This window comes from Theropithecus gelada, chromosome 16 (genome assembly GCF_003255815.1).
Source record: "Theropithecus gelada isolate Dixy chromosome 16, Tgel_1.0, whole genome shotgun sequence".
NCBI lineage: Eukaryota > Metazoa > Chordata > Mammalia > Primates > Cercopithecidae > Theropithecus > Theropithecus gelada.
This window is the reverse complement of record NC_037684.1, coordinates 64116140-64128282: the sequence shown is the minus strand read 5'-3', so window position 1 is coordinate 64128282 and position 12143 is coordinate 64116140. Positions and strand designations below refer to the sequence as shown.

At 49.6% G+C, this 12143-nt stretch overlaps 1 protein-coding gene across 1 annotated transcript in view; it reads right to left on the bottom strand.

Moving 5' to 3' along the window:
* Positions 1-198: 198 nt before the first annotated feature.
* The window catches only part of DNAH2 (dynein axonemal heavy chain 2), a 123379-nt gene continuing 111434 nt past the window's right edge, over positions 199-12143 (bottom strand). The window contains exons 74-86 of the mRNA XM_025362511.1: positions 11581-11767; positions 11228-11376; positions 10906-11089; positions 10483-10673; positions 4045-4236; positions 3692-3876; positions 3219-3447; positions 2983-3134; positions 2748-2862; positions 1128-1304; positions 959-1033; positions 672-822; positions 199-525 (exon numbers count right to left, since the gene is read on the bottom strand). Of these exons, the coding sequence (XP_025218296.1) occupies positions 371-525; positions 672-822; positions 959-1033; positions 1128-1304; positions 2748-2862; positions 2983-3134; positions 3219-3447; positions 3692-3876; positions 4045-4236; positions 10483-10673; positions 10906-11089; positions 11228-11376; positions 11581-11767 (2142 nt within the window). The 3' untranslated portion in view covers positions 199-370. The remainder of the gene's footprint in view (positions 526-671; positions 823-958; positions 1034-1127; positions 1305-2747; positions 2863-2982; positions 3135-3218; positions 3448-3691; positions 3877-4044; positions 4237-10482; positions 10674-10905; positions 11090-11227; positions 11377-11580; positions 11768-12143) is intronic.

The following is a 12143-nucleotide window of genomic DNA, read 5'->3' as shown; positions in this document are numbered from 1 at the left end:
GCCCTGCCAATTCGTTCAGAGCCACGCCTCCGTTCCTCTCCAGGCCGCCCCACCTCCCTTATTTCTTTCCCCGTCCGGTAGCACCTCCCCAGTAGCTCTGTCCTCTGTGAGGCTCGGGCTTCCTCCCTCCCCAGACCCTCACCATTGCATTGAGAGACTTAAGGCTTGTTGTCGCGGGTGTTTTACAGCACTGAGCTTCAATACAACTTTCACTTTTATGGCTAACACGGCTAGGTATTTCCAGGTCCACATCACACAAATTCGGCCAAGGTCAAAGTCTGAGTGAGGTCCCGCCTCAGTCCTAGGTGCAACATCTGTCTGAGCTCCTGGAGTCCCCCACCCTCTCTCAAGCGGAGAAGGGGAGGAGGTCTCAGCTGTCCAGGCTCATGAGTAGAGCAGTACCCCTCTTGATCCAATGATCAGATGTCATGGCCCCAGACCGCAGGTCAATGCCGATGACAAAGGAGGCTCGGTCTGAGCTGCCTGCCCGGTTGGGATAGTAATAGCAGGGGCAGGAGTACATGCCTGGGGGAAAGGAGAGGAGGAGTCAGATCCTTGGAGCCTCCAGGAGAGCAGGGCAGGAGCGGGTGTGGGATGGGCTGGAGTAGAGAATGGGTTAGGTTCCAAACTAGGGACTGGGCAGGCAGGTCCTGCCTGGGGAGCTGTCCCACCCTTGGCGCTCTTCTTGCGGCTCTCTGCAGGCCGGAAGTGGATCGTGGGCATGAGGCAGACAAGCTGCATGGGCTCTGCCTCCACCAAGCAGGAGTTCTTCCGGTCCCAGCCAGCACCTTCCAGGTACAGGCCCCGGACCCAGACACCATCCTGGGGAGAAATGGGAGCAGGTCTGGGAGAAGCTAGACTTCAGTTGCCGGCGCCCTTGGCCTACTCCCTCTCTCCTCCCTTCTTGTCCAATTATTTCCCATTTTTGCTCAGAGCCTCAAGCACAACTGGCTCCCACCTTAGGGGGATACACTAGGTTGCTGTCATCCACAGTGGAAACGATAAACTCCCAGGAGAGGCTGTCCACTGAAACCTGGGGGTTGAAGGTGAGAATAAGGGAGGACCCCGAAGAGGAGAACACATACATGGCCCCAGCAACATCCCCTCACACTTTGCATATTGCTCACATTGTTTTGGCGAGCTGAAGACTGCAGCACAGCAGTGAGGAAGCCAGTGGGAAAGGTGAAACCAGACAACCAGAAGATCACAGGAGGCCGGGCCCGGCTGGCCCACAGCTCAAACTGCTCCACACGCATGGCCAAGTCCCGGGTCCAAGCAGCCAATGGCTTTTGTGAGGGGTATGCCTGGGGAAGGAGTGCGTGTGTATTCATTCATTTAGCCATGGATTCGAATCCATATTATTTATTTTGAGACAGAGTTTCACTCTTGTCACCCAGGCTGGAGTGCAGTGGTGCAATCTTGGCTCATTGCAACCTCCGCCTCCCGAGTTCAAGTGATTCTCCTGCCTCAGCCTCCCGAGTAGCTGGGATTACAGGCGCCCACCACCACGCCTGGCTAATTTTTATATTTTTTAGTAGAGACGGGGTTTCACCATGTTGATCAGGCTGGTCTCAAACTCCGGAACTCAGGTGACCTGCCTGCCTCGGCCTCCCAAAGTGCTGAGATTGCAGGCGTGAGCCACCGCGCCCAGCCCAAATCCTTATTTTGAGCCCCTGAAGCAGATATGAGAAGACTGTGTCGTGTCAGCCCCTGTTCCCCAACTACAGGTGAACAAAACTCTCCAAAGCCGACTTCCAGGAAAGAGGCATACAACGACAGCTATTCATTAATAACAATGACTGCAGTAATATTAACCAGGAACCATTAACAAAGCACCTACTGGCCGGGCGCGGTGGCTCAAGCCTGTAATCCCAGCACTTTGGGAGGCCGAGGCGGGTGGATCACAAGGTCAGGAGATCGAGACTATCCTGGCTAACATGGTGAAACCCCGTCTCTACTAAAAATACAAAAACCTAGCCGGGCGCGGTAGCGGGCGCCTGTAGTCCCAGCTACTCGGGAGGCTGAGGCGGGAGAATGGCGTGAACCCGGGGGGCGGAGCTTGCAGTGAGCCGAGATCGCGCCACTGCACTCCAGCCTGGGAGACACAGTGAGACTCCGTCTCAAAAAAAAAAACAAAAACAAAAACAAAAAAAAACAAAGCACCTACTGAGTGGTATGCACAATACTGGGAATCGTTGAAACATCCTTAGAGAGGTTAGTAATTTGCCCTGAGTAAGTCTGTAAGTTAATAAATTGTGGCCGGGCGCGGTGGCTCAAGCCTGTAATCCCAGCACTTTGGGAGGCCGAGGCGGGCGGATCACGAGGTCAGGAGATCGAGACCATCCTGGCTAACATGGTGAAACCCCGTCTCTACTAAAAATACAAAAAAACTAGCCGGGCGTGGTGGCGGGCGCCTGTAGTCCCAGCTACTCGGAGGCTGAGGCAGGAGAATGGCCTGAACCTGGGAGGCGGAGCTTGCAGTGAGCCGAGATCGCGCCACTGCACTCCAGCCTGGGTGACACAGCACGAGACTCCATCTCAAAAAAAAATAAAAAATAAAAAAAAATAAATTGTAAGAAGTCAGTCAATGAATGGCAAAGCCAGGTTTCAAACTTGAACCTATCTAACTTCAAAGTTTAGGCTCCCTACAGTTTGCTATATGCCCACCTAGAACCAGGAGATTGGGGGGCACAGGATTGAGAGGGGAGCTCATTGTTGGAGAAGGATCAACAATGGTATAATCTTGCCTTTCCCCAGAGTGGAGGAACGTGGGCATCAAAGATGCAATTGAAAATCTCTTCCAGGCTTGTAGACATGACGATGAGCCCCTGGATGCCTTTCTCTAGGTCTGTCAGTGAGAACCTGAGCAGGATGAGGTGGAGTGTTAGAGATGGGGTGGGCCTGGGAACGTCATTCTAGCCAGAAGGCGAAGGCCTCTCCTCACCCCCTCCCATGTTCTGCAGAGTTCCCAATCCGTCTTACAGGATGGTCTGCATCAGTGTGTTATATCTCTGGATCTCCTGCAGAAGGACCACATTGAGAGGGGAGGGGTCGAGAGCTAGCAGTTTTTGGGTCCCCTCATAGTCGATCATTTCAGGGATCTTCTGCTTCACATCAGCGGCCAACTCAAGGACCTGAGCAGGGAGGAGCTCTTGAGTGTAGCCCCCTCTTCTCATCACTTACGCCCCCTACCCTGCCACAGGCCGGGCTCTTTCTACCTTCTCTTCCCGGGTCTGGCCTCCAGCCCTGGTGGGTGTAATCTGAGGTTGCAAGGAAAGCAAAGTATCAAAGAGGGTTCGTGCCTCAGTGATCTGAGAGGCCACATCAGCATTGGGGTGCTGGCCAAAGGCCTCAGGGGGGTCCATGCCAGGCAATAAACTGATGTATTCCTTGTAAGAAGCCAGGCTCCCATCCTTGGGGATGAAATAAGTCTCCAGTGCTGACAACCTAGGGAGTCATAGCATAATTACTGCCACATTATGGGGACTCAGGCCTCAATGCCAGGCCAAGACCCCAAGCCTATGCATGTCCCATTTGTCCAGCCCCCTGCCCTGCTCCCCCTCCCAATCCCACAAACTCTTGTCTTCTCCCAATTTCATGTCCTCTCCTCAAACATTTCCCCCACCCCTGATCCCGCCACCTGGCTGGCTTGTGACCTCTGGCTCCCTGCCCAGTGCCACCTCCCCCTCACCGGTAGAAGGGAATTGATAGAGACTGGTCACAGAAGTAATCATTGATGTAGGTGGTCAGCAGGCGCCGGTCCCAGTCATCTGTGACATGTCCACCATAGTTGACGCCAGCAATGAGGTACTTAAGTGCATCCCAAGGTGTCTCCTCGTACTCATCCAGATAGAGGCTCAGCAAGTTCTCTGACACCTAGGCATGGTCCCAACCCAAGCCCCCATTCCCACAGAGTTATGGCAGGAAATCTGCCAATGGGGCTTCAACACAGGTTTTCTGCCCATGGATAGTCCCACAGGGGAGCCATGGGGTAGGAAGTATGAGGAGAGAGGGCTGGGATGAGGACCCCTGGCTAATACAAACCTCAAAGTCAGAGTCATTGAAGCCATAGATTATGTTCCAGCCAAGCTGCAGGAACTTTTTGCGTTCAAGTAATACAGAGTGGAAGAAACAGAGTGAAAACAGCAGCTTCTTGTATTTGGCAGGTTTGGAGCAGCGGGAAAACTGTGGTTCTGACATTAGTTGGTAAAGACGTGTCATGTTGGCCTTTAGGCCCTGGGGACAATGAAATACAAAGATGGGGTGACATGCATCATACTCAGACCTGCCACTAGCACCGCCATGTACAGTTGTGGAGGTTCTTCATTGCACAAAGGCACTGGCTGAAAGGATGAGTGGAGGCTGAAATGCAGCCCTTGATCTATGTGCCACAATCTGCATTCCTCCACAAGGCTGAGTGCCTTTCTCCAGTTCACACACAGGAACTATATGGGCTTCCGGCAGCCCTGCCTTCTTGTCCCACCATTTTTTTTTTTTTTTTTTTTTTTTGAGACGGAGTTTTGTTCTTGTTGCCCAGGCTAGAGTGCAATGGCATGATCTCAGCTCCCTGCAACCTCCGCCACCCGGGTTCAAGGGATTCTCCTGCCTCAGCCTCCGGAGTAGCTGTGATTATAGGCGCCCGCCACCATGCCTGGCCAATTTTTTGTATTTTTAGTAGAGACAGGGTTTCACTATGTTGACCAGGCTGGTCTCAAACTCCTGACCTCAAGCGATCCACCCGCCTCAGCCTCCCAAAGTGCTGGGATTACAGGTGTGAGCCACCGCACCCGGCCGTCCCACCACTTTTGATCCTCTCAGCCCTGATCTTCTCAGTGGTAGGTAGGCTGGCGCAATTTGGGGTGCCAGAAAATATGAACAAGGATAAATACATACACATGCAACTAACAAAAAGGTACAGAATTGTGTGCAAAGTTTAGTGTAGATTGAAAAGCCCATAATATGTCATCAAGGAGGGATAGTCTATGTGACTGGCATTATTAGGCTCCATGAGCAAGCTGGGACTTGAACTAAGCCTTCCAAATGGAAAGGATATGACTAGGCTTGAGAGGACAGTCTTGCTTTCCTGGAGATGAAAGGAGTTGAATAGAGGCACCGAGGACAGAATAAAGTGAGAAGATGAGCCCGGCTGAAGTCAAGTGCAGGTGCTCAGGTGGGAAGAGGAGGGCCATGGATAGATGGAGATGCAATAAGAATAATGGATGTCGGGCTCATGCCTGTAATCTCAGCACTTTGGGAGGCTGAGGTGGGCAGATCACGAGGTCAGGAGTTTGAGACCAGCCTGGCCAATATGGTGAAACCCCTCTCTGCTAAAAATACAAAAATTAGCCAGGCATGGTGACACACACCTGTAGTCCCAGCTACTTGGGAGGCTGAGGCAGAAGAATTGCTTGAACCCAGGAGGCGGAAGTTTCAGTGAGCTGAGATCATGCCACTGCACTCCAGCCTGGGCTACAGAGCGAGACTCTGTCTCAGAAAAAAAAAAAAAAAAAAAAATGGTGAATGTTTGAGCCATTTGGACTTGATTCAACGGGCATCATGGAGCCACTCTCTATCTTGAGCAGGACCACGATCTGTTCAAACAGCGTTTTAAAAAGACTTACCTATGACTGACAGAATGGAATAGTGAGAAATTTGAGGAATACTGGATAGCAGTAACAAAAATAATATGTGACTTTTTAAAAAATGCCATTTATGACATCAAGATATGTCAAGTACCCAGAAATAAATCCAATTAAAATGTATGATTATTTATGGAGAAAATCACAGAATTTTAGGCCAGGCATGGTGGCTCACACCTGTAATCTCAGCACTTTGGGAGGCCAAGATGGGAGGATCACTTGAGCCTCGGAGTTTGAGACCAACCTGGGCAACATAACAAGACTTTGTCTCTATTTAAAAAAAAAAAGGCCAGGCGCGGTGGCTCAAGCCTGTAATCCCAGCACTTTGGGAGGCCGAGATGGGCGGATCACGAGGTCAGGAGATCAAGACCATCCTGGCTAACACAGTGAAACCCCGTCTCTACCAAAAAAAAATACAAAAAACTAGCCGGGCGACGTGGCGGGCACCTGTAGTCCCAGCTACTCGGGAGGCTGAGGCAGGAGAATGGGGTTAACCCAGGAGGCGGAGCTTGCAGTGAGCTGAGATCCGGCCACTGCACTCCAGCCTGGGCGACAGAGCCAGACTCTGTCTCAAAAAAAAAAAAAAAGAAAAGAAAAGAAAAGAAAAAAAGAACATTACAGAATTTTATTAAAATAAAGAATAAATGGAGGCTGGGAACGGTGGCTCATGCCACCTGCAATCCCACTGTGCTATGATTGTACCACCGCACTTCAACCTAGGCTATAAAGCAAGACCCTCTCTCTCTAAAAAAAAAAGAGGAAAAAATGAATAAATGGAGAGATATACTTACAGATTAGGAGCTTCATTGTCCTAAGGATGTCAATTTTCCCCAAATTGATCAATATAATTTTTTTTTGTAGGACAAACGAATTCTAAAATTTATATTGGAAAATAAAAGGTTAAGAATAGCTTGAAGAAGAATAAGGTAAGAGGATGTGCCTTACCAGCTATCAAGAATTATTATAAAACTATATGGTAATTAAGACTAAAATATATCAGCATGGCACTGTGGGTTACACCTGTAATCCCAGCAGTTTGGGAGGCTGAAGCAGAGGACAGCTTAAGCCCAGGAGTCCAAGACCAGCCTGGCCAAGGTGGTGAAACCCAGTCTCTACAAAAAAAATAAAAAATTAGCCAGAGTGGTGGCGCACACCTGTAAGGTGCGGGTGGGAGGATTGCTAGAGCCTGGGAGGCGGAGGTTGCAGTGAGCCAAGATGGTGCCAGTGCACTCCAGTCTGGGCCACAGAGCGAGACTCCATCCCAAACAAACAAACAAACAAAGACTAAAGTATTGATTCCAGGATAAAACAATTTGACCAATGAACAGAATAAAGGACCCTGAAACCCATACATATATGGAAACATGATTGAAGGCTGAGCAGGCACTATGGATCAGAAAGGTGCTTTCGTAGTATTTGAGAAGTGGTACTGGGAGAATTGGTTATCCAGGTAGAAATAAATAAAATTGGCTGGGCGCAGTGGCTGATGCCTGTAATCCCAACACTTTGGAAGGCTGAGGCGGTTGGATCACCTGAGGTCAGAAGTTCGAGACCAGCCTGGTCAACATGGTGAAACCCCGTCTCTACAAAAAATAACAAAATTAGCTGGGCAGGGTGGCAGGTGCCTGTAATCTCAGCTACTCCGGAGACAGAGGCAAGAGAATCACCTGAACCCGGGAGGCGGAGATTGCTGTGAGCTGAGATTGTACCACTGCACTCCAGCCTGGGTGACAGAGCAAGACTCTGTCTCAAAAAAAAGCAAAACAAAACAAAAACAAAAGAAAATTGGACCTCTACCTGATACCACGTCACAAAAGTGAATTCCAAGTGATTAAAAACTTAAATGTGAAAGTCAAATTATAAATTTTTTGGAAGGCAAGTATAGGAGAGTACTTTTACAGTCTTAAAGTAAGCAAGGATTTCTTGAACAAGACAAAGGAGCACAAACCATTTAAAAAATGAAAGATAGCTAAATTCAACCTCATAAAAATTAAGAATTCTCTTCACCAAAAAACAGCATAAAAGAGAAGAGACAAACCACAAAACACATGACTGACAAAGGATTAGGATCTGGAATATACAAAGAACTACAAAACATGAAGAACATCATGAATGAATGTCAAGCACATAATGTTGAATGAAAAAAGCAAGTTGCAGAGAAACATACATACAATGGTTGCATTAGCAATACAAACGATAAAGCATTACGATAAAGAATCTCTAACTCCAGAGAAAAAGAAAAAAATTATAAAGAAAATGACAAATACAAGATTCAGAAGAGTGGTTTCCTCTGAGTAGGGAGGGAAAGTGATGAGACTGGGAAGAGGCACACCAGGACTTCAAAGAAAATGCTGGGATTTTTCTTTCTTAGAAGGATGATGGGCTGGGCATGGTGGCTCACACCTGTAATCCCAGCACCTCGGAAGGTTGAGGGGCGGATCGCCTGAGGTCAGGAGTTCGAGACCAGCCTGGCCAACATGATGAAACTCCATCTCTACTAAAAATACAAAAATGAGCCAGGTGTGGTGGTGTGCACCTGTAATCCCAGCTACTCGGGAGGCTGAGGCAGGAGAATGGCGTAAACCCAGGAGGCAGCTATTTCAGTGAGCCAAGATGGCGCCGCTACACTCCAGCCTGGGCGACAGAGCGAGACTCCATCTCAAAAAAAAAAAAAAAAAAAAAAAAAGAATGATGGGCACACAGATATTCATGGAATCGTGATCCTTTATAACTTGCATATATTTTATAAATCTTCTTTTGTATCTACTTACTAGCTAGCTTTTAAAAAAGACAGGATAGCAGGAAATGACCCAGGAATATACTCCAGGACTATACCCCAAACTGGCAACTGGTGGCTGTGAATACAGGGACTTTCTTATTTGAAGTAAAACTCAGGCCGGGGCCGGGCGCGGTGGCTCACGCCTGTAATCCCTGTAATCCCAGCACTTTGGGAGGCTGAGGTGGGCGGATCACCTGAGGTCAGGAGTTCGAGACCAGCCTGGCCAACATGGCGAAACCCTGTCTCTACTAAAAATGGAAAAATTAGCAGGGCTTAGTGGCGTGGACCTGTAATCCCAGCTACACGGGTGCCTGAGACAGGAGAATTTCTTGAACCTAGGAGGCAGAACCCAGGCTGCAGTGCAATGGCACAATCTGGGCTCCCTGCAACCTCCACTTCTAGCTGGGATTATCACACCTGAACTCCATATCTCACCTTCCTGAGCTCAGGTGATCCACCTGTTTCAGCCTCCCCAAATGCTAGGATTACAGGTGTGAGCCACCACACCCGGCCTCAGCCACCATGCCTGGCCGAGACTCTTTCTAAAAATATATCCTGTCTCTAAACACAATCACATTCTAAGTCTTGGGGGTTGGGATAAAAAAAGAGTATGAAACGAATGTGCTATTGTGGTGCTGGTGTGCCAAGAAGTGCTTTGTAATCTGATGGCAATTCAGAGCTGGAACTGACTTTGGTGCTGGTGCCAGAGATGGGATTAGAGTTGAAATAATGAAAAGGACAATTTCACCGGGCGTGGTGGCTCACGCCTGTAATCCCAGCACTTTGGGAGGCCGAGGCGGGCGGATCACGAGGTCAGGAGATCAATACCATCCTGGCTAACACGGTCAAATTCTGTCTTTACTAAAAATACAAAAAAGTAGCTGGGCGTGGTGGCGGGTGCCTGTAATCCCAGCTACTTGGGAGGCTGAGGCAGGAGAATGGCATGAACCTGGGAAGCGGAGCTTGCAGTGAGCCGAGATCGCGCCACTGCACTCCAGTCCGGGTGACAGAGTGAGACTCCATCTCAAAAACAAAAAGAAAAAAAAAAAAAAGAAAGAAAGGAAAGGACAGTTTTTCCAACAACTTGTGAAAGGAGAAAATGTAGAATGAGAAATGTTGGGCTAGGACTGAGGGTCCCTCCCCTCTTTGGCCCTCCCCTCTTAGTCCTTAGGTCAAGGTGTAAGTATTGCAATCTGGCCACAGGCAGAGGAAAAAGAAACACAGAAGTAACAAATGATATGTCAGAAGACAGTGGGGAAAGCAGGAGCGATGTGTCAGGCAGCCAGGGAAAGGGACAGTCAACTGTGGCAGCTGCCCCAAGTGGCCAAGGAGGATTAAGAATGATAAAAGGCACCCATGCGTGATTCAAACAGCTCTTATCTGTTGAGGATGATACATACTGGTTCATGTGCTTTTCACAGGGTGAGCAAAAAGGATTTTGATCTTGACTAAGAGCAATGAAAAGCTACTAAAATAGTTTAAGCAGGGGTGAGTGGGTGAAGCGCAGTGACACGGCAGGTTTTAGAGGGTGGTGATGATTGCATTTGGTGATGAGCTTGTGATACTGGAGATAAAAATTTCAGTAGAGTTGGAGGAAAGGAAGGGCAAAGAGGCAGGAAGTGTGACATTTGGAAGAGAATGTAAGGAAATGGTGGGAGGCAGGAAGGTTCTGAGGTATAAAAGAATGAATTTGGAGACCCAACTACCCAAACTCTGGCTCTGGAATACTTATTTACTCTTTCCATATCTCAGTTTCCTATCTTTAAAATGGGGGTAACAGTATTCACCTTGCACGATGTGTGTGTGCACGCACACATATTAAACGAGTTAATAAACATAAGAAACTTAGGACAGTGCCTGGCACATGATAATCCCTCAAGAAATGTTAGATATTACTATCGTGTTCTAGGAGTTTGGCACAAACAGAAGAGGAATGAGGTGGAATTTTTTGAGGACAATCAAATCAAAGCATGTTGTTGTTAGGTTGAGCCCTCTCTCTGGTGCTGGCAGGTGGTAAGGTGGACCAGATGGCCCTGCTGATGCTCTTTGTCTATGACCACATACCTTTGGTGGCTCTGTGGTCATCTTGATGCTGGCCTGCAAGATTGAGATAGGGAAGTCTGGGTGGGGGCTGGAGCTGAGCCACAGGCGGAAGGATGGATGAGGGTCCTCCACCTGCAGCTGCTCCACCAGCTTGTCCAGATTAGGCATCCAAGACAGTGACAGGTGGCAGTTTGCCAGGAACACCCAATGTCCTGCAAGGAGATGCCAGGCTCAGTGGGAATCATTTCCTAAGCCCTGCCTGTCCTCATGCTTTCCACCTGGTATTGGGGCGGGGGTGCTAGTGGGGCCGAACACTCAGATCTGCCACTTCTGGGACCCTCTGTAGAAGTGGGAGGTACAGGGACAGTAGTGTATTTGAGGTTGGCAGTTCTAAGGACAAGGACTGGGCTGAAGATGGGGGTGAAAGAAAGGATGGACACCAACCCTGAGTAACACCCTCTCGGAGGAGTCGGGCAGCGATAGGGGCCTGGCCCTGGCCCAGGGACAGGGCGTGGAAGCGCTGGGCCATGCCTGTGTGCTCTGCCAGCTGGAGCAGGGCACTGGTGGGGTCCACACCAGGGGACAGGATGAACACGAGTGGGGATCGTGGGGTTGAATCCTCCATCACCTGCCAGAAGCACAGGTATAGCATCAGGCAGAAGGCCACGTGACCGAAGTGGAAGAGAGAGATGCAGGAGACTGAAACAGAGCTAGGAAGGCAGGAAAGACCCAGGGGCCGTGGAGACAAGGAAGCTGAGCCACCGACCAACTTCATATTCAGCACAGGCGGCTCGATGAAGCGGGAACCAAGGTTGGTGACGATGAAGGAGGTCACGCAGAAGGCCACGCGGTCCTGGCGCAGGGAGCGGACGATCAGCATCCGTTGCATTTCGTTGCAGGCATTTTCCCACTCACCTGGGGATGAGGTGAGTCATTGCAGGGAGAGGGAGTGAGTCTGGAAGAGCGGGGAATCCAGACAACAGGGCACCTGCCGGGAATGTGCTCCGGGCCAGGAGGCTGGCACCAGCTGGGAGAGGGGATGGGGGACAACGGGAAGGGCAGGCATGCGGCTGAGTGGAGGGAAGCAGAAAGTGAGAGTGGGGTACAGATGCCTGGTACCTGGCAGCATTGCCTTCTCCGGGGCAGCATTGGTATACCACAGGTGCCAGTCACGAGGGTACTGCTCAAAGGAGTTCATGAGTCCGTGGAAGTTGGTCAGTTTGTCCAGCTCCGTGATGTTATCCCAGTAGGCGTCTGCAAGCCAGCTAGTACATGGGTTGTCCATTTGGCCCTCCCGATCCAGGACCTGGTGGGAGTGGGGGAAAAAGAAAGGGATTGACTTGGGAATACTTCAAAAGAAGAGTGATCTTTTTCTCCTTTCTGTCTCTCTCTCTCTCTCTCTGTTTCTCTCTCTCTCGGTGGGAAAGCCAAAATGGAGGTTTTTTTGTTTTGTTTTGTTTTTCTTTTTTTCTTTGTTTTTGAGATGGAGTCTCATTCTTGTCACCTAGGCCAGAGTGCAATGGTGCAATCTCGGCTCACTGCAACCTCTGACCCCAAGGTTCAAGCTATTCTCCTGCCTCAGGCTCCAGAATAGCTGAGATTACAGGTGCACACCACCACACCCAGCTAATTATTGTATTTTTAGTACAGATGGGGTTTCACCGTATTGACCAGGCTGGTCT